Here is a 21,009-nt window from a genome sequence, read left to right as displayed (position 1 = left end):
GTGAAGAATGGAAGAGAAAGGAGATGTCCAGAAACTGAACATTTCCATGAGAGAGGAGAACAACTATGATGGGAGTGAGGGTGTGAGGACAGACCAGAAAGAGTGGCTGCTGTGTTAAGAATAAGGTACTGGCATTGAGTAGTTGAGGGCAGAACATAAACACATACATAATGGTTCAGTATAAGAAATGTCACAGTGCAATACATGATTAACTGCCAAGTAAATAGCACTACAGACAATATATATTATAATAGTTTGGAGAAATTTGGTGGAGAGATCCATCATATGGTCAGATACATGTATGTGACCATGTATTATTGAAGATATTCATCTACTAAAATCTCCCTTTATCAATCTTTGTTAGAGGGTGTTATTGTATAGGGCTAGATTCTCTTGGCTTTCCTTTCTGGGGGATTTAGTTACTGGGGTATTTAGTTAGAACTTAAAGGAACTCATTTCAAAAGGATTTTAGCTGTCAAGTGAAAAAAGAAAAGAAAAGGTTATAAGAAGAATGTGCTAGAAAACAATACGAATTTAAAATACTATTTGAGAAAATTCAATCTGCACAAAAATTCACTTCATCCTTCAATTTCTCCTTTCCTTTAAAATGTACTCACATAAAAATCTGCTTTAAAAGCCAGAACCAGCCAGGAATATAGCCCAAGAAATTTACCACTAAATGGGGACACATATGTGTTTCTTAGAAAAACTGTGCCTTGCTGACTTTCTCCCTGGATTTCTTGGTTCTCTGCATCGAAGGGCATGTGGTAATTCCTTCCTTTTCTGAATTTGCTTGCTTTTACAGTTTCTTCTAACTGAATCTTAAACACCTTCCCCACACCATCGGTCTTTCATTATATATGTCTACACAGCATCAAGCGACCTTTAGCTAACACTGGAGAAATGGATCAACACCTTTACCCAACTACATCACTTAGACCCTTTGGGGGTTTTCTACTCTATTTTAATCTATTTAAACCTGACACTAGCAGATTTCCATTTCCTTTGTTCCTTGTGTAGACTTGGTTTATATGTGTTGGTCTCTAAAAAGGGACAGAGAGGAGACAGCTGTTGAGAAATGAGATTGGCAGTTTTAACCGCACAATTTGGTCTAATACCTTTGATATGCTAAACTTGCTAGCTCCTCCAAGTGTACCTTTCCGATTTTGCATAACACCACCCTGAATCCCTAAGGAAACCAGGGTTTGTTGTTGTTGTTTTTTTTTTAATTAAAAAGAAAAGAAAGAAATGCAAACCAGTGAAACTGTTCTTTTAAATCATCTCCACATAGATTTCATTCTACGAACTGCAGGACTTCACAAATCCTGGTACGCTAGAGACCTTTAAAAAAGGAGAAGCCGAGAATACTGATTAGGTTCTAAAAATCGAAAACAGGTGATGTCATAATGCATAGTCCTGTGGCCACGGCCATGGCCGGGTGGGGAGCTGGGCTCCAGTGATCACTGCACAGCGCTCCATGCCAGTAGGCGATGCAAGTTATCTCCGGGGCCCGGAGGACACGAGTGAGGACCGGGCACCAATCAGGTTCTCGCTCTGCGCCTGCCTTTGTTCTCACTCGGGAGCAGGTTGCCGGCGTCTAGCATCGGGAACCCGCATTCGACTCCGACGCGCATTGCTAGCCCCTTCGGGAGACCTGGCTCCCCTACCCGTCTGTCCCCCCACACTCGGTCAGCCTGCGCTTTCCCCAATCAAGTCTGCCTTCTCTCCGCAGAACGTGGAAGCTAAAACCCTGACTCACCATTCTAAGCTTTGGAAGAGGCAGGTTTGTCCCAATAGTTTTAAACGGCAATTTGTTCTCTGAACCTTCCTTTCTGAGCAGGGCTCTGTGCTCTGCATGTATTCGAACAGCTGCCTCAGGAAGGTCTTTTGGGTGAGAAAACAAGCCCCTTTGGCCTTTTCGTGCTGGACAAGTAAAGGAACTTACATCTCTAAGATAACCGCGAGAAGGTACTTCAGAAACAGGAGGAAACCGCTAAACCAGAGGTTTTGTGTCTCTCCCCTCAAACTCGATTACTTGCATAAATATATATATAACTCAGACATTTATCCCCTATCCGCCTCTCAAGCCTCAAGTAACTGAAGTCTTTGCAAAACACGGTTCACAATAAATGATGCATAAAGTTGTTTGAGATCCCTGGATACAAAGTCCTTCATAACTGCAGGCTTCTTTACAGCTAAAGTTAGATTTTGGTGGAGAGAAAGCCTAACCACTGCCCTGAAGGAAGGAACATTTAATCCTCCCACTCCCCTCCCCCTTTCTCGAGAGATCAGGAAATATTTAGCTCAATCTTAGACTCTCTAGCGAGCTCTAGCTCCCAACTATTTATCTCATTCAGCTCACCACTTTTGCAGGGACCTGGGGGGGCGTGGCTTATCTTGGGGGTGGGGCTTGGATGGCAGTATATTTGCATACGACACACCCTCGTCCTCTTATTGGCAGAGGAGAGCAAACTGTTCCCTGCTACCCTACTACTTAGCTAACCGCCATCTCCCTTCAGTTCCGAGCCTCGGAGACAAACTTAACTTGCCCGGAGATTCAAGGCTTCCTCGGCCCCTGCGATTGGCCGGCGCGACTCCCAAGCGGGCTCTCGTTGCTCATTGGCTGCGGGCTAGCGCCTGGGGGGCGTAGCCGGAGCTGTCCGATTGGCGGGAGGGGCGGTACCGGAGCGTCGAGGTGGTGAAGGTGGTGGGGCGGCGGAGGCGGGGCCGCACTGAGGCGCTGCGGCGGCGGCGGTGGCGGTGGCAGCGGTGGCGGCTGCTCGTCCTAGCCTGGCGGGGGCGGGGGTCTGGAGGATGGGGGCGGGTGGAACAACGGGCCGGTGAGGAGCAGCCGCCGCCGTCTCCGCCGTCGCTGGGGCAGCTGCCGCGGTGGTCGCCTCTGGCAGTGCCGCTCGCTTTCGGGCAGTCGCCTCTCCTCCCGACATCCCGCCTTGAGGAGGCTGAGGCGGAATCGCGGGTGGCGGCGGGGGGACGGACCGGCCCCGCAGTGGCCGCAGTGACAGCCCGGACCCGGCCCTCCGCCCGCTTGCGCCTCGGCGCCCGTAGCCACGATGAACCGGGGCGGCAGCAGCCCGTCGGCCGCCGCCAACTACCTGCTCTGTACCAACTGCCGGAAAGTGCTGCGGAAGGTACGGGTTCGGCCCGGTGTCCTGCCGGCGAGGGTCGCTTCTTGCCGGCGGGGGCTTGGGTGGCTCGTCCCCGGGCGCGCACTGGGGGAGGCTCAGAGGGATCCCCGGGCACCGTCCCTCCGCAGGGACCGAAAAAAGGGGGCGTGGGTTGAGGGCGGGAGGGTTTGGACTGCTGCGGCTTTTTATTTCCGCCGGGACAGACGCAAGTCCGGAGGGGTTGGGATATTTTTTTCTTCCCTTGTTCTTTTTCTTTGGTGCCTTTGCTCTCCTTTACGGCTCATTTCCCTAACTTACTACCCCGGGTCAGCTCCTTCGGCGGCGGAGGGCGGTAGGGATCGATTCGATCCTCCTCCCTGTGCAGTTTAGCTGTTGATGGAGATCGGTGTGAAATCAGAGCAGCTGGGTCGGATCCCGAGGAACCTGGCTGGCCCCTCTTTGCTGTAGCTAACTCTTGCGAGTGTTGTTTTTGTTTATTCGGTTGCTTCTGCCTTGCGCGCCTTGCCCAACACCCCTCTTTTCAAATTGTTTGGATGGTCGTCCTGTGTCTGTAGTCTCGAAAAGGAACCAGTAAAGCATCTTGAACTTTATGCCCATGGGAAATGCAATTCGACCTGGCCAGTTCCTGAGGCTGGGGTTGGGGGAGGAGGAGACTGAGGTGGATGTGGGTTATTCCTCCTTAGCACCCCCCTCCCCCGCGTTGATCCAGAAAAATCAGGCGCACCATCAGTTTATTGCTGCTTCCTAGAGTGACTGATAGAAAGTTTACTCCAGTATTGTTTAGCTCACTTGGCTTAATCGCCCCGTGGGGAAGGACGAGAGGGATGGGGAAAGGAATGAAAAAAAGGTCTCTAGAGTTTGTGATCGGATTTTAACAGCTGCCCCAAAGTAATATTGTAATCAGTTTATTCGTATTCAAACTCTATTTTTACATTTTATTAAGTGGAAACGTTAGGTGAGATGCTTCTGTTTGTTCACTACAAATGAATTAAAATTGCTGAGCTGTGCAAATGCATCGGGACTGAAAGCGGAGATGAATATGGTACCGTTTTTAGTCAATATCTCTAAATACAGTTCACTTTGGGATTGTTCTTTCTACATTTTTTTTTAAAGGAAGAAAGAAAAAATCACGTAAGTAAGCAAGCTCAAATATTTGCGCTCTTTGTCCAAAAACTGTTTTTCTTCCTCTGTGGGTCAGGCCAAGTGCCAATCAAAGTTGTTTTTCAAGCCTCTTTTCCCTGCAGTAGGGCTGCTGCTTTTTTTTTTTTTTCTTCCTATTTTATTTGAGAGCGTGAGAGCAAAGGGATTGCAGATTTGAGGTTAATTGAACAGTTAAATATGCCTTAAATTGTGTTTATTGGATATGTTTCTCTTGAAACAGATTTTTATTAAATGTGCATGTTGAGTATGTGCAGTTATTTTTTTCCATAAACTCTAGGATCAAATTACAGTTGATACTTGCTCAGCTCATTGTAGGGTAGCTTGTGAGAAATGTAATGGATCAGAAGTGCAGATCAGCTTAGCTGAATGTTAACTCTTTCACTGCAGGGCCAGATGTCATCTGAACTTAGCTTTCAAAAAAATGTATTTCTTAATTTTTAAATTTATGTTATGTCTTTGACATGAAAAAAATGTGTAGTTTAAGACACGTTTGATTAAAGTGCAGCCTGGTTAAAATGACAGCAAGTTATGTTTTTTAATTGAATAAGGAAAAAGAGCACTGTACTGACTTTGATAAAAAAATTTTTTTAATGGCTCTGGCAATTTGTCAGGCTAATAAAATGTTTGGAGGTAATATTAGGCTTCAAAATGTATTTCATTTTTCTTTTGAGAGAGCTATGGCTATGGATCCATGACACTTTGCTAGCATTTAAGATATTACATCTTTCCTTTAGCTTTTAAGAAACTATTTCTGTTTACCTAGAAAGAACATCCTCATTTTTAGCCATTATTAAAAGAAACGTGGAAAAGGAGTATTCACATTTTCATATTTTATAATTGCTGTGCACATCTCTGCCAGTATTCCAGTTTTTAGTAACTCCAAGGTATTTAATACTGATTCATGCAGTGGCATGAAATAACTTAATGGAAATAAGATTCTTTGAGCCAGTTATAACATGACTTGGCAACATTTGCAGCTTTTTAAGAGTGCCACTTTGAAGTGCTCTTAAGAGAATCAGTATGTAGCATTTTAAATGTTTCATCATTCTTAAAATAACAGTGAAAAATTTATTTCTAATAAAGACATGTTTTTCTTGTTGATATAACTCTAAGTTAAAAGTCATCTGTAACTCTCAAAATGTGATGCTTTGAATTTATCTTATTTTCCATTTAATAAAGTGTTCAGTAATATAGCCAAGTGAGTCATAGCATTTTGAATGTTTCTTCAGTCTAATTCATAATGGAAGAATGAAACTCATGCTCATCCAGTGTGAATTACTTTTGATTTTATATTTCTATAGAATGATGGAAGAAGGGTCACCTTTATATGGGGCAGAAAGTGTTAATCTCTCAGTAAGTGGCTTAATTTGTTGCAGTGTGTTGAATTTTAGGGGAACTTCACAAGGAATGGAATTCTCCTTCAAATGAAATAATTTAGTTTAACCCAATGCCTGAATATTGAATTGTTTATTGTATGAGAATCGCATTTATTCTTAGAAGTCCATTTACAGTTTTGATTTAGTATCCTCCAAAATAAAGAGACTTATTAAAATATTGAGTGCACCTAATTTGGTAAACTTAGGTAAGTCAAAAGAATGGAGAGGTAAACCATATCCATAAATAAATGAACCATCAAAACTATCCTGAAATCCCTAACTCTTAAGTCTAACTTGCTCTATTGTCAGTGATGTAGTTCAGTAAAGTTTTTAATAAAAGAGGAAATGCTTCTATTTATTTTATAAAGTTAACGAGTTTTTAAGTTGAATCTTTTACTTGAATAAATTCAAGTGATAACTAGAAGAACATAATCTTTTAATTTGAAAAGTGATGTCAAACTGCATTGAGGAAGGTAGGTAATTATCAGTCCACTCATCTTCCAGTAAATAAAAAAAGTGGCATATTGCAATGTACTTTGGGTATTGAGCAGTTAGTGCTACTTGAATGAATAGTTTTGTCCTCTAAGTTTAGATGATCTAACATTTAAACTTTTTTAATGTAAAGATAGTTATAGTGATATATCTTTGTATTGTTATTGCACTTTTCACTTTGTTATATGATCATATATTTTGACAGCTTTTTGATGGTTTTATAAACAAAGATACTGTCAAAATGAAAAATACTAGATTGAGGGCTGGGCATGGTGGCTCATGCCTGTAATCCCAGCACTTTGGGAGGCCGAGGTGTGCGGATCACGAGGTCGAGAGATCGAGACCATCCTGGCCAACATGGTGAAACCTGTCTCTACTAAAAATACAAAAATTAGCTGGTCGTCGTAGCATGTGCCTGTAGTCCCAGTTACTCAGGAGGCTAAGGCAGGAGAATCCCTTGAACCTGGGAGGCGGAGTTTGCGATGAGCCAAGGTCACACCACTGCACTCCAGCTTGAGCAACAAGAGCAAAACTCTGTCTCAAAAAAAAAGAAAAAAAAAGAAAAATAGTAGATTGAACTATATGGGCCTCATTTTTATAGTCAAAATTGTTAAGTAATAGCAACTTTATATGGTTTAGCCAATAAAAGGTATTTGCTTTATCTGTGGACCACTAGTTACATTATGCCTTGGTTAATCAGTTTTCTTGTGTTACATATTTTTGATTGTCAAAGGCAGTTTTTAACTTGGTTATTTTAAATATCCTAAGCAGAGATCAAGTAGTAAATTCGTGATGGCAAACCTTTATGCAATGGTTTTTAAACTGCTTCGTATGGACCCTTAAGATTCTTTGGGGTTTTAAAATGCTTGAGTTGCATTAAATTTTTAAGTATGTTTTAACTTATTTTAAAATTGTAATTTAAAAATATGGGTACCCCCAAATATGTACACATAATTTGAATACACTGGAATCTACCACCATTATCTTTCATTACAAAATTATTCTTGTGCAGGTCTTGAATTTTTTTTTGTTGCTGTGTCATGTATGAGAAAGATTGTCATTGATTGTGAAGGCACTGGCTTATTCAAAAGAATTCCTTGCATATTTACTTAAGTTAAATGTTTACTTGTGAGAACACAAATTTATTGTTATCAGTAGTTGTTACTTTATTACTAAAATACTTGAAAGTTGCTTGGTATATTTATATGCTTTATAGTTCAGGTTCAATAGAAGATTTAATTTGTAAAAAGTGGTCTGCTGCTTCCCCCAACTCCCCCCCACTAAATAAATACAAAACGTAACTACTAATGTAGTGATACTGGAAGCCACAGACGTGGTTGCCGTTAGGTCTTTGACAGATCTTTTGATTTCGAAGCAGAGTTTTCTCTGTAAAATGTTGATAATTTTTTACTTGCCTTACAGGTTGCTGTATAGTTGGAGAGAGATGTGTGTTAATGAACTTAGTAAACCATGTAAGAAAGAAAAGGACAAGTCTATGTATTTTTCCATTTTCCCAGACTGTCTTAGCTCTTTCTGTGTTGTGGGAATATATTTCAGTACATACTGAGTAATTTGGTTAATACTCACTTTTCTGTCCTGTTTAATTATTGCCTGTAAATGAGAGGTAAAGATTATGCTTTTAGTCAGAATGACTTTTTTTTTTTTACTTATTTTTGATGTCCATATTTCTATCTGTATTTCCCACCCCTGCACTTAAATAGTAATTCAGGGCATTGACTTTTGATTCTCAAATAATTAAATTGCCTCCTTGACACTTCAGCAGATAAGGGGAATTAGTATATTTAGTTTGTAAAGACTAAGAGTTAAGGAAAATTGTGCTTAATGAAAGTGGGGGTAAATCTAGGGTAAAGCAAAAATTTTTAATTATTTTAGTTTAGGAGAAGAGATGAAAGTAAAAGTCTCTTAACCTTTTCTCCCCATCTCTTCAGCCTTTTTATTTTCTTCCTTTGAAAGAATTGGATTATAATACCTTAAGTTTGTATTGACCTTCACAGTGTTTAGGGTGCTTTCACATTATCTCAGTTGATTCTTACAAACTGAGAAGATTTAAGTGGCCTGATCTCAGTCATACAACTAATAACAAAGAAATCCATTTAATTCTTAATACTGCCTTTGTAATAAGCTGTTTCAATTTGTCCTCTGCAATATTGAGGCTGCTAGGGAATATCCCTACTCCCAGCTTCAGCATCCGTGAATGCCCAAAGGCACCTAAGATTCTCCAGGTAATATTGGTTGGAAACATGAAAGTTAGCCACACTTTAAATACTATTGAAGATTAACTGAAGGAGTAGGAGAAGAGTAAGCTGGCTGCTTTTATCTCTCTTAACAGTTGTTTCACCAATTCCTTAGTAAGATAAAGCAGCAGTTCTCAAAGTATGGTCCGTGGATCCCTGTGGATCCAAAACCCTTTCAGAAGGCCTGAGAGGTCAAAACTGTGTTCATAATTATACAAAGACTTTATTTGCCTTCTTGACTGAGAGCAAAAGCAGTGGCGGTAAAACTATGCTAGCCCCTTAGCATCAATCAGGTTAGTAGCACCAAACAGTTATCACTGTATTCTTTACCACCGCACATTCAACAATGGGGAAAAAATTTCAGTATCACGAATGTCCTTGAAGAAGCAGTAAACATTTAAATTTTGCTGAATCTTGACCTTTTTGTGTCCATCTTTTTAATACCCCGTATGACAAAATGGAAAGTATAAAGTGCATCCACTGCATAGCAAACTGGCTGGCTCCAGGAGAAAACTTGTGCAGTTGTTTTAGTTGCAAGCTGAACTAGCCACTTTTTTCATGTAACCCCATTTTTACTGGAAATAACACCTGTCAGACAAACTTTGGTTACTTAGACCTGGGTGTTTGATAAACATTCTTATAAATGAATAATATGACCCTGAAAATTCAAGGAAACTAATTGACAATATTTGCTGCCAGTGATAAAATTCAAGCTTTCAGGGAAAAAATAGAGTTTTAAAAAATATGTATCTGTCACCAGTAGCCTTAAAGCTTCCCGATTCTTAAAGGCTGTCCCCTTGAGATCAAGTATGATATTAGTGGATGTAATTTTTTGATAATGTATAATAAAATTTGTCAGTATTTGAAAGATTTATGTAACTCATTGAGCCAATATTTTTCAAAAGACCAACAGAGAAAGACATTATTAATTGGGGTCTTTCTTTCCTTTTCTGCCAAGAGCAGCCAATTAGAGCGTAAAGGACAAGGTAATCTTTGTATCTGACTATTCTTTTTATCACTGACAATGATTATTGTCAGTTGTTTTCCTCTAGTTTTCAGGATCACTTTGCTTATTTTTGAGGAAATGTTTATCAAAATCATATATGGGTAAAATCCATTCAAACCGCAAAATGTACAAGTGGATTTTAATATGATATAAACAGTTGAGGTCATGGATATGATTTCAGATACCACATTGCAATTAGCCTTTAAGAAGCTATACTTGTTGAGTTTTAGTGTGGTATCAAAGAAAAATATTCACACTTACCTTCTTTTTCCAACTATATAGCTATGTCAGGTTCGATTTTTCTCGCATTGTTCAATCAAAACACATCACAGCAGGTTGAATGGGGAAAATTTAGCTGTCTTGTATGAAATAGACATTAAAGAGATTTGCAAAATGTAAATGTCACTCTTCTCACTTTTTATGTTTTGGAAAATACAATTATTCCTAAAAATAATGTGATTTATATTCACATGTAATAGATTTTATTACTATTTTAAATGAATTAAACATCTCAAAGTTTTCTCGGGTTTAATTTCTAATACAATAAATGTTGGCAGTTATAACCCACACATAAACAAAGGTTCTTTGGGGTCCTCAATAATTTTTAAGAGTGTGAGGGGGTTCCAGGACCAAGACATTTATGAACTACTAAGCCAGAGTTACTACTGATGCCAGTATATGGTATATATAAGTGTAGTTCTATGGGGAAAATAAAAAGCTTAATACCACTGATAGAAAATGTTGGTAAAGCCAACTCAGTTACCTCTGTTTGGTGTGTGTATGACTTGCAGATGCTGTCTACCACCCTTTCAGTGACGTCCTAGAAGCTTCTCTACTACCACAGTAACTGGCTAACTGGAAATGATCTTTCCCTAATTTCCATGAGCATCTTTTTATCTGATAGAAACCAGGGAGGGAAAAAAACAAAGTTCTTTCACTTGGAAGGAATATTCTCCTTTAGTACTGTGCAACAGCTGAAGAAAGGTCAAATCCAAAAATTATGTCCATTATACCGAATTGATTGGTTCTTGGCTGCAAGAGAAAGAAAGACCCTGAGTAGCAAGGTTAGCCTGTTTGGCTTGAAAGCTGAGAAGTGTGGGAGAAGCAGCAGCCGGAGGAACAAGAAAAAATCTGAGAGAAGAGACAGAACTGTTAATGCAGGGTACTGATAACAAGCATTGTTAAGATTAAGACAAAGGAAAACAGAACCACTGCTGTAAACAGGAGATGGGATAGTTCTGAATGTGGGAGTCCCTAAATAAATCCACAAAGGTACAGTGGACTTTCTATGTGTGTGTGGTGGGTTTGCGGGGGTGGGGTAGAGGGGGTGTGGTACACTATACACAAAAGCTATGACAGCCAGCAACTACCTGCATTCAGTGTGGTCTTGAAGGCATAAGCATAAGGGTCTATTTACTCTGTCTGACTAGATCTGGTGAGACATATAAGTGACTAGCTGTATCTAACTTGTCCCTTAGACATCACTGTGATAGGAGTAGAGATAGTGGGCAGGAAGTGGAATTCACTATATAAAGTAAATACATTACCAAGCAAAAACGTTTAGTCATGTGTCCCCATAACAGTTCCTTAAACCTATGTGATTTAAACTATTTAAAATATGTATCCTATGTAATCTAAACCTGTAGTTACCATATAGAATTACTATTTGTCTTTCAAAAATCCGAAGAAAGACTGTTCTTCAAAAGTCTGATGACATTTCCAAAAAGCCTTTTCTAATCTTCCAACTCTTCCTTCTCTTTCTATCCTCTGGACTGCCATGATATTCAATTGCACTGCATTTATTGCACTTAGCATACTGAATTATAATTAACAATTACATAAACATTTCTCCAACTAGGTTGCCTCTTATTTGGGATCTAGTTAATGGACAGTTTATTGTTAGCAAAATAGGATTTTGATTTAAAAACATTTATTTAAAAAATATCAGTAGCATATTTATATTAGATACAATACAATATAGCCACTGTATGAAAACTTTTCTCATTTTCCAAAATACGGCTGTTCTTTTATGGCTTTATTTTGTTCTCTTTATAAGAAACACTTTCAGAAGTGCCATAGCAAAGATTATTTGAGAAAATAATCTTTGAGTGCATTGGTGCCTGGACTTCTTTGCTTCTTTGTTTTTGCTTTCAAGCATTTCATCATCCTTGTGGCCATGAAAATGTTTCAATTAAATACATCACTTTTGAAGGAAATTCTAATAGAGAGCAAGAATGTCCCGTCAAGACACCAGCCTTAGCTGCTGGTCCTTCTCAGAAATGTAAAGTGGCCATTGCTTTTAAATGGACACATGCTCCACTTCTTGGAATCTGTTAGTGTTTTATAAGGAATGGCTGTTTTTGAGTAGTTAAGAGTATACCTTCAAAATTCCAAGATTCTAGGTGAGCCTAGGGTTCCAGTTTGACTTTAGAATTCTGACAGCCTTTCAGTCTTCTACTTCCACAAGCCCTTTACTTTGAAAGTCTCCCAAACCAGCTATGAACCCCTTGACCAGCAGGCACTCCCTTGGTAAATGTGAAATAGAGTTGTTCATAGGCCCAGACTACCCCATAACTAGCCTTTACTTTTTAGATCCATGCAGAAGTGAGTCATTTATTGGTCTGTGGGCCAGTATATTGGCTGCCTCTTGAGGGACGCATGAATATCATAGGATATTTTATTCCTATTTAGGCTGGTTGAAATATCTTGCCTTATGCTGCCTAAAGTTTCTAATAAGGTATGACAGGCATTTAACCTTATGTTTTACAAAGAATGTATTGAAAATATTATATGTGAATAAATAAGACCAAAAATTAAAATGGCTGATTTAGGGCTATATTATTTCTTGCACCACCAGGCACTTCTTAACAAGTATAAAATACGTATTTTAGTAAGACTTATTTTCTTTTTATTCCCTGCTAATTAATAGCTACTTGTAATGGAAAGATATGTTCTTCTTTCTAGATACATATTTTATTTTTACATCTTCCTATACTGAAAAGATGGAACTAGTCAGTTGAAGAAATGAAAATTATCTTTTCAGTTATCAATATATATGCTGAATATTTAGAAAGATCACATTTACCTCATGGGTACTAAAACTGGGTTTTGTAGAAGATCATTGTAATTATCTGAGACTGTGACTCTTACTTCCTTTTTTTTTTTTTTTTTTTTTTTTGAGATGGAGTCTTGCTCTGTCACCCAGGCTGGAGTACAATGGCGCCATCTCGGCTCACTGAAACCTCCGCCTCCCGAGTTCAAGCGATTCTCCTGCCTCAGCCTCCCAAGTAGCTGGGATTATAGGCGCCCACCACCACGCCCAGCTAATTTTTTGTATTTTTAGTAGAGACAGGGTTTCACCATGTTGGCCACGCTGGCTTCAAACTCCTCACCTCAAGTGATCTGCCTGCCTTGGCCTCCCAAAATGCTAGGATTAAAGGCACGAGCCACCCGGCCCAGCTGTGACTCTTACTTTCAAAACACATTTTAGAATATCTATAATAACAATAGCTTCTAATGAATACTGCTTGCGTGCCATAGTCTATGCTAAGCATTTAAGCTCTGCATATGTTATCACATTTAAGCATCACAACCTGCAATGAATTATTACTCACAGATTATGCATAAAGAAACTGGGGCTCACAGGGCATTCTTAACTTCTTAAAGGTTATAGTACCAGTAAGTGACAGACTTAGGATTTGCAACCAGGTTGAACTCCAAAGCCTGGCTCATTATGCAGATATAACCACTGCCTTGTCTTATATTTCATGTTTTTCTTTGTGTAAAAGGCTGTTATAAAATGTAAAACTAATGAAACTTAATAGGACCTGATTATTCAAGAGTTTATAGGAGTGATTTCAAATTCATATGTATTCTATCTTATTTTTACATTAGAAATGCAAAAAATTATTTTATAAGATTAAATCTATTGAGAAACACATTAAAGTTCTTATTGAACAGTTTTAACCTGTATAGTTATCTCTTTTATGTGTGTAAATCCTAATTATGTGACCATTCTTTCTTAACCTCAAGATTTTTTTTCCTAATTTACCAGCATACTTTGCCCTCCTCCTCCTGCCAGCCAGTCATTAATTAGTTCAATAACATTGAATCATTTAATACTGCTCTAGTGTCTGTGACAAAAGATATTATCTGGAAGCATTTTGAGTTTAAGTATGTGTCTCGCAAATTGGACCTCTAAGAAATATTCTCACTTTTTTGTAAGTTTTTTTCAGTAAAGCAATTATTTATGAAGATAAATAATAACATGAATGCCCATTTCCACTACTCGTTTGGCTTTCATTATATGTTGAGACAAAAATTTTGTTTAAAGGAACCAAAGAAACCCTTGGACTCTTATCATTCCCCTACCTACATCCCCTATAGTCTACAGAATCTACATCTCTAGATTTTCCAGTCTTACAAAGGGTTTGTGCTGGGGAGGGGGATTTATGGGGAGATGTGGTTCTGCTGTTTATTTTAAGTTAGAACTCCAATTCTGATAGTTTTGTTCCAGAGTACTATTAATATTACAGGTATGTTCAGGCATTTGTGAATTAGCCTAGAAACCTAACCACTGCGTATAATAACATTGTTTCCAGAGGAACATATATCCTCAAATTCAAGTAACTGCTTCACTGGAGACTGTCTTTTCTAACTTGTTTACTCAACATTAAAAAGGTAATGATTTTGGCAAAAAAGTATTTTTCAATATGTTTACTCCAAGAATGTGCTTGTTAATTGTGCTGTGTCTAATAGGAAAACTGTGTTAATGAAGTTCTATCCAATATTTAGGTAGGAGATGAAATGAAGAAAGAGATAAAGTTGGTTAATAAGCAGGGTGTTGGGACAACCGATGGCCAATATCAAGCTGGTTTATCCTTGTTCACTTGTACTGACCAAGGTTTGAGCCCAGCATGGTGAATTTTAAGTTGGGTAGCATATTTGTTATTATTTATTTTTGTCTTTAAGGTAACACAAATGAAAAAGAAATCATATTTTACCTACCCAGAAAGTTCCTTTTTGATATAAAATTAGATATTTAATATGTATATCTCAATTTTTTGGCGTAAATTAGTAAAGTAAAACAAGTCAGTCCAGCAAATGTGCTCCAGTAAAGAAAAAAAACCCTAAAACTAATAAAAATAAATGGCTTTTAAATGAAAGTAAGATACCTTAGCACTAAATTCCATGTAATGTTCGAATTCTTTTATCAAAACTTTTGTATGTTACTTGAAATTAGTGAACTCTCAGTTGAGGTGTGGAATACCTATTTGTGTTGTAGTTTTATTATTTTAATAGAGTATGACCTATATAATTAATCTCATGAGATTAATTTTTATATTGTATAGCTGTTAAAAATAACTAAAGCCCTAGTTTCTAATTTTTTTTTTTTTTTTTTTTTTTTGAGACGGAGTCTCGCTCTGTAGCCCAGGCTGGAGTGCAGTGGCCGGATCTCAGCTCACTGCAAGCTCCGCCTCCCGGGTTCACGCCATTCTCCGGCCTCAGCCTCCCGAGTAGCTGGGACTACAGGCGCTGCCACCTCGCCCGGCTATTTTTTGTATTTCTTAGTAGAGACGGGGTTTCACCGTGTTAGCCAGGATGGTCTCGATCTCCTGACCTCGTGATCCGCCCATCTCGGCCTACCAAAGTGCTGGGATTACAGGCTTGAGCCACCGCGCCCGGCCCCTAGTTTCTAATATTCTTTAGGCAAAGTACAATGTTGAACACTCAAAATTTGCATAAACTAGTAAGTATTCTTTTGATTATACAAGAAACCTATTTAGTATTTGGTGCTCTTAAAAATGAGGGTAAATGTATGTTTAGGTAGATAGGAATATAGAAACAGTTTTCTTTTTTTGTAAAATTATACAGATTGCCATTTTATGCTTACCAGAATTCTATGTCAAATGCTATTACCTTTTACTGGCCTTCAGATTCTTAGGCCAGAAATGTTAAGGCTATTAACATTTATAAATCACTGAGTACTATATGAATATCTTTTATTTATTTAGGAAACATTAAGTGCTCTCATCTGTTAGGCACTGAACAAACTTAGAATGAGAACATCAGGGTTTTTACCTACATAGCGTGATGACTTGCAACACATGCCTGGGTCTCACAGAGATCTTCAAGGTTATGCCTCCCAGTTGACAAGATGGTCAAGAGCAGGATTTGGTAAACTTTCTGTAATGGGCTGGGTAACAATATTTTGGGCTTACAGGCTGTACACATAAGCACAGTAGTTCTATAGTAAATAATTGTAAAGCTTTGAACTAATCGTCTTATTGTCTTAAAATCCTAATTCCCTACCTACATTCCCTAACCAACATTAGCACAGTGGTGCTCAAGAAATGTGTCACGTAATAAATGAACCATACACTTAACTCCAGAGGGGACAAAGGTGGTACCTGATGCAGGAATACGTGAGTGTTGGTGTTGGGGAGTGTTGTGAGAGGAAGACTATTCAGCAGAAACAAACCCTTCCTCTGATGAGCAGAAGTGGTGGACGTCAGTAATTAAAAAATGGAAAATCAAGTCATTCAGAATACTTTTTTGGGGGATAAGCTTTTAAAATTGCACACTGAGCATTTAATCAATGTAGTTAATATGGCACCATTATCTAGGTTGCACATTTGTGAAAGCATTAGTATATGATGCGTTCCATGGTTGGGATCTAACGATACCTAGATCAAACCATGACATAACTAGTTCAGTGTGCAAGATTCAAGCCCTATTCAGTCAGAATTCTTCCTTTGAAATGAGGATTGACAATTAAGCTTTTTTTTTTTTAGACAGCGTCTCACTCTTATTGCCCAGGCTGGAGTACAGCGACGCCATCTCAGCTCACTGCAACCTCCACCTCCTGGGTTCAAGCAATTCTCCTGCCTCAGCCTCCCAAGTAGCTGGGATTACAGATGCCTGCCACCATGCCCGGCTAATTTTTGTATTTTTAGTAGAGATGGGGTTTCACCATGTTGGTCAGGCTGGTCTCGAACTCCTGACCTCAAATGATCCAACCACCTTAGCCTTCCAAAGTGCTGGTATTACTGGTGTGAGCCACAGTGGCCAACAGTTAAGCAGTTTATTAATGTATGCTTCAAATTAGATTTGGTAGGGAATCTCCTGACTAACTCTTGTTATGGTTGTGTAGTTTTATGATTACATATGGGAGAATTAAATGCACAAAATGCATACATTGATATGGGTGACCTTTCTTATCTTACTCTCTTTTATCTTGTAAAGCAATCACTAATCTAAATGCGTGTGGTTTTAAAAAACAAATTTGCATGATGTATAAGCATGTAGTAGTGGAAAATATTTTACTTTTTTTTTTTTTTTGAGACAGAGTCTTGCTTTGTTGTCCATGCTGAAGTACAGTGGTGTGATCTCGGCTCACTGCAACCTCCGCCTCCAGGGTTCAAGCAATTCTCCTGCCTCAGCCTCCTGAGTAGCTGGGAGTGCAGGCGAACGCCACCACACCCAGCTAGTTTTTGTATTTTTAGTAGAGACAGGGTTTCACCATGTTGGCCAGGCTGGTCTCGAACTCCTGACCTTGTAATCCACCCGCCTCGGCTTCCTGAAGTGCTGGGATTACAGGTGTGAACCACTGCACCCAACCAGTATTTTACTCTTAATTGATGTTAAACTCTGTTAATCTTGCCTCCTTTACTAATTATTGCTAACATCTATGTGATTTTATCTTACTTCCTTTACTAATTATTAGATATTTATTAGAGCTGTTGTGGAGAACATATTTGTCACAATGGAAAATGGAATGAATTGATAATAAGTACCTCAATGATAACTCCATTTATAGTTAGATGTAGATATTTATAGAAACAATTTGATTTTTAAAAACAATTTGATTTTTAAAAACACTGAATAAGAAATTACCTAGGATGCTGCCATCAATGTGCTGAAGCATTTCATTTTTCATTTTAGAGTGCTACTAAAATTTGAACTCATTTTGACAGTGTATATTTAGTAAATTTTGCATTTAATAAACCACTGTGTTATCATTCATAAAAAGTACTGTGATGTCACAAAAATGAAGTAATATGTCTTCTATCACTCCTAACCTGTCCATTGCCTTTTCAGTGATAGGTATACATTACATGACTGTAAAAAAGGAGTCTTTTGTTACTATAAAAGGTCATTTCTTTTTATTCTACCTGTATAGTCATCTTAACACATTTTATTGTTTATGGATCATTTCACAGAAGGTGTAGAGCACTTAGAAACTAAAATACAGTATGCTGTCTATTGTAGGATTTCTAAAATGAAGGCATAAGTCAGTGGAAAAGCTAGACTGGATTCACAGAAACTTGATACATACCTTTTCTAGAGCATATGTGCCACATAATTGGTTTACAGTTATTTCTAGGAAAAATTCACATTCAAATACTAAGTTCCTCTTCATTATTTTATAATAGATATTTGTTTATCAAGGCCAGTTGAATTCACAGGGGACACAGACCGTGTATGACATGTCAGGTGTTTATTTTCCTGAATGTCATTGTAATTCAGCATTTCACCAAACTAGATAACAATTTTTAGGACTTAACTTCATCTTCATTGAATTAATAGCCTTCCCAAATTGCTATGATTGACTGTTCTTACTTCCCCTCCCCCCGACCGAAGCTATTGTTTTATTTAAAATATTTCATTTGGAGAAAGATTGAAATATTAACCAGCAAGGAATAACAATTCCGTAGGCGAATCAGTTTGTTTAATGTCTAGGACGATGGTTCTGCAGTGTGGTTCTAGAACCAGCAGTATCAGTATCAACTGGGAGTTTGTTAGATTACTTCCCCACCCCCCACCCCTAGACCTGCTGAATCTTCTGAAATTCTGGGGATGGGACCCAACCATCTGTAGTGTAACAAGCCTTCCAGGTGACTCTAATACTCTAAGAATTTAGTACCACCAGTCTAGTATTATTAACCAAATGCATCCACAAATGAAAATTGTTTACATCCACTTTAGTTTCAACATGCATTATCAGTTGTTTGAGAGAGATTATATCAGCAGTACCAGTGCTAGAATCAGGAAGATTCCTTTTGCCTGTTTTACAAAATACAGATTTGAGACCTTCAGATATAATATGCTCTCACTGTAAGAAAAATATGTCGTATTTTGTTGTTGCTACATTCTGAACTTTAGCTTGGGGAAAAAGGAATTGGGTTTTGAAAGCTTGTTTACGACTGGAATCAAGTGAAAATATCTCTTGGACGTGCTTGCTTACATAAAAATAAGCATTTTGGCACTAACACTGGTAGACTCTAGTAGGTCTTTCCATTTAGATTATTTTTATTTCAAGGAAGATTGATATTTTAAGCTTTCATAAAGAAAAGAACTTTTTATAATCAAAGAAGAAATGATAACATTTGTCCTGATGACAGATTTGGGATTGATATATATATATTTTTTTAATTCTTTTGAATCTCTTGGACAATATTAAATATATATATATAAATTATGGATGTTCTCTTTCACCTATAGTAGCTTACTCTTCAATTAAAAATGGAGTGTCAGAAAGTCTCCATTTGGAGACAGGAGGCCTACAAATTAAAACAAAAGAAACCCATGGCATGTGTATTATACATGAACCATAGATAAATAGAAGGTTGCTCTTTGAAAAGCAAAGATTGTTTCAGTTAGTTGCAGTTCTATCTAGGACAGTAACTATAAGTAATTTTATTTTGTTCTTTGGTTGCATCTAATTTTGAGGTAATGGGTGTTTTCCTCATATTAACTCTAAGTTAGTACTAAAATTTAACCTGTATTGATGTTACTTATGTGAATAGTGGGCTGTATTAAATTATCCCACTTTAATTCCAAAGTTCCTTATGCATGGGCTGCCCCAGAAGCATATGTAATTACTTAATTCTAAACCATGGTAGGTGACACTTTTCTATTGAACATTTTTCTATCTCCTTCTGTGAGGAAAGGGCTAATATAGTACCTTAAATAGAACTGTCTCCATGGCAATGGACAGTCAGCTTTTGACTTTGAGTCTCATGAAAAAGAAAAATGTAAAAAGCATTTTCATGGTCTAAAATAGCAGTATGGCAAAAGTAAGGTATGAGAATATTTCCTGTCAGTTATTGCATGACTGGTTAAGGCAGCAGAACTTTATCTTTTTATCTTTTTTTTTTTTACATAGGACTTTTTATTTGAGTATTTTGAAATATTACAGAATTCCTTCTCTGAATTAATGAATGATAATTATTATCTTCAGATTGATAGAGAACTTGAGAAGCTTAGATATAGGATTGGGTCCATGCCTGAGGAAAAAAGAGTTGCCTAGCTCTGGTTGTAATTTTACTCTCATAAAGAATAAAAATACTGACTAAATTATGGGTCATTCATAAGTACATTTAAACAGAACTATCTCTGGAATACTGGAAGCAATAACAAGATTAAAAATAAAAGCTTAACAAATTATGCCAGTTTTTTTTCCAGCCAACTCCTACGATTTGGGGTCTACAGATCACTTATCCTATTTAAAAGACTCCACTGGCAGCCTGCTTCCCTTCACTCTTGCATCCACACTTACTTAAAAGCAGAGCCCTTTGATTTTAGCTGCTTGTTCACCTAGCTTTCAGTAAAGGTCAGTGACAGTGCTGTATATTAGAAGCTAGAGAATAAGACCACATTGTCATCAGTAATCTTTGTATTTTTCCTTTCTATTGTTGTTTGCCCCTTGACTAAATCTTATCTCAGTATAGGGCTCATTTTCAATTGAATCAGCTGTCATCTTTAACATATCGTCAGTAAATGCTTAATGCTCTGAGGTTACTGTTAATGAGGGAATTGGTTAATCAAATTATGTGACATAAATACAGTGGAATACTGGGCAACTCATAGGATATAGATCTATGTATAGAAGTAGACAGACATCCATAATATGTTATTGATTGGAAAAGACCGAGTTTTTTTTGTTTTTGTTTTTTAGGAATATGAAGATTTTTGTTTTCATTTAAAAAAAAATAAATACAGAAGGAAGGAATCCAAAATTAACAGTATTAATTTCTGGGTGGTGGGGTTACAGGAGATTATTTTTACGATCTACTTCTCTTCATTGTCCTTTGTTTTTAACAATAAACATATTTTATAAAATTTTGAAAGCTATTACCTTTTTGAAATAATAGAGAAGAACAGATAATTTAAGTGATAGATAGTACAGACAGTAGATTCAAATGAGATGGCAAATTAAAGATGCATTGAGATAAAGACAAATGTTCACAGGTTTAATAGATATCTAAACAGCTATGGGTAAATCACCAAGGGAATAATAATGTGTGTGTAGGAGGCTAATGAGGACTCAGATGCATAGACATAGATAAATACAATCTGGAAATGAATGAAGGTACTGTGCCTATCTATAGCATATTTCTTTATGTTGTCATATCAGTCATTCTCTTTAGGAATCTGATGTACTTTATTAATATTTCATCAGAATATTAGTTCTTTTCCTTAACTATGAATTCAAGAGATAGCTGCAGTTGTATTGCTATACTTTTATACCATATGGTAGATAATAAAACTTACTGCATAAATTTTAGGAA

At 37.7% G+C, this 21,009-nt stretch overlaps 1 protein-coding gene across 2 annotated transcripts in view; it reads left to right on the top strand.

Annotated features, from left to right (window-relative positions):
* The first annotated feature begins 2,723 nt into the window (after positions 1-2,723).
* The window catches only part of SESN3 (sestrin 3), a 65,862-nt gene continuing 47,576 nt past the window's right edge, over positions 2,724-21,009 (top strand). The window contains exon 1 of one of the 2 annotated variants that reach the window (XM_015115454.3): positions 2,724-3,149. Coding sequence is in view for 1 of the 2 variants with exons in the window: in NM_001266247.1 (NP_001253176.1) it covers positions 3,072-3,149 (78 nt within the window). In the remaining variant the exon portion in view is untranslated. 2 annotated transcript variants of the gene reach the window in all.

The sequence above is a fragment of the Macaca mulatta genome, chromosome 14, assembly GCF_049350105.2.
Source record: "Macaca mulatta isolate MMU2019108-1 chromosome 14, T2T-MMU8v2.0, whole genome shotgun sequence".
Taxonomy (NCBI): Eukaryota; Metazoa; Chordata; class Mammalia; order Primates; family Cercopithecidae; genus Macaca; species Macaca mulatta.
The sequence above is the reverse complement of the archived record's forward strand: the minus strand, read 5'-3'. Positions and strand labels throughout refer to the sequence as shown.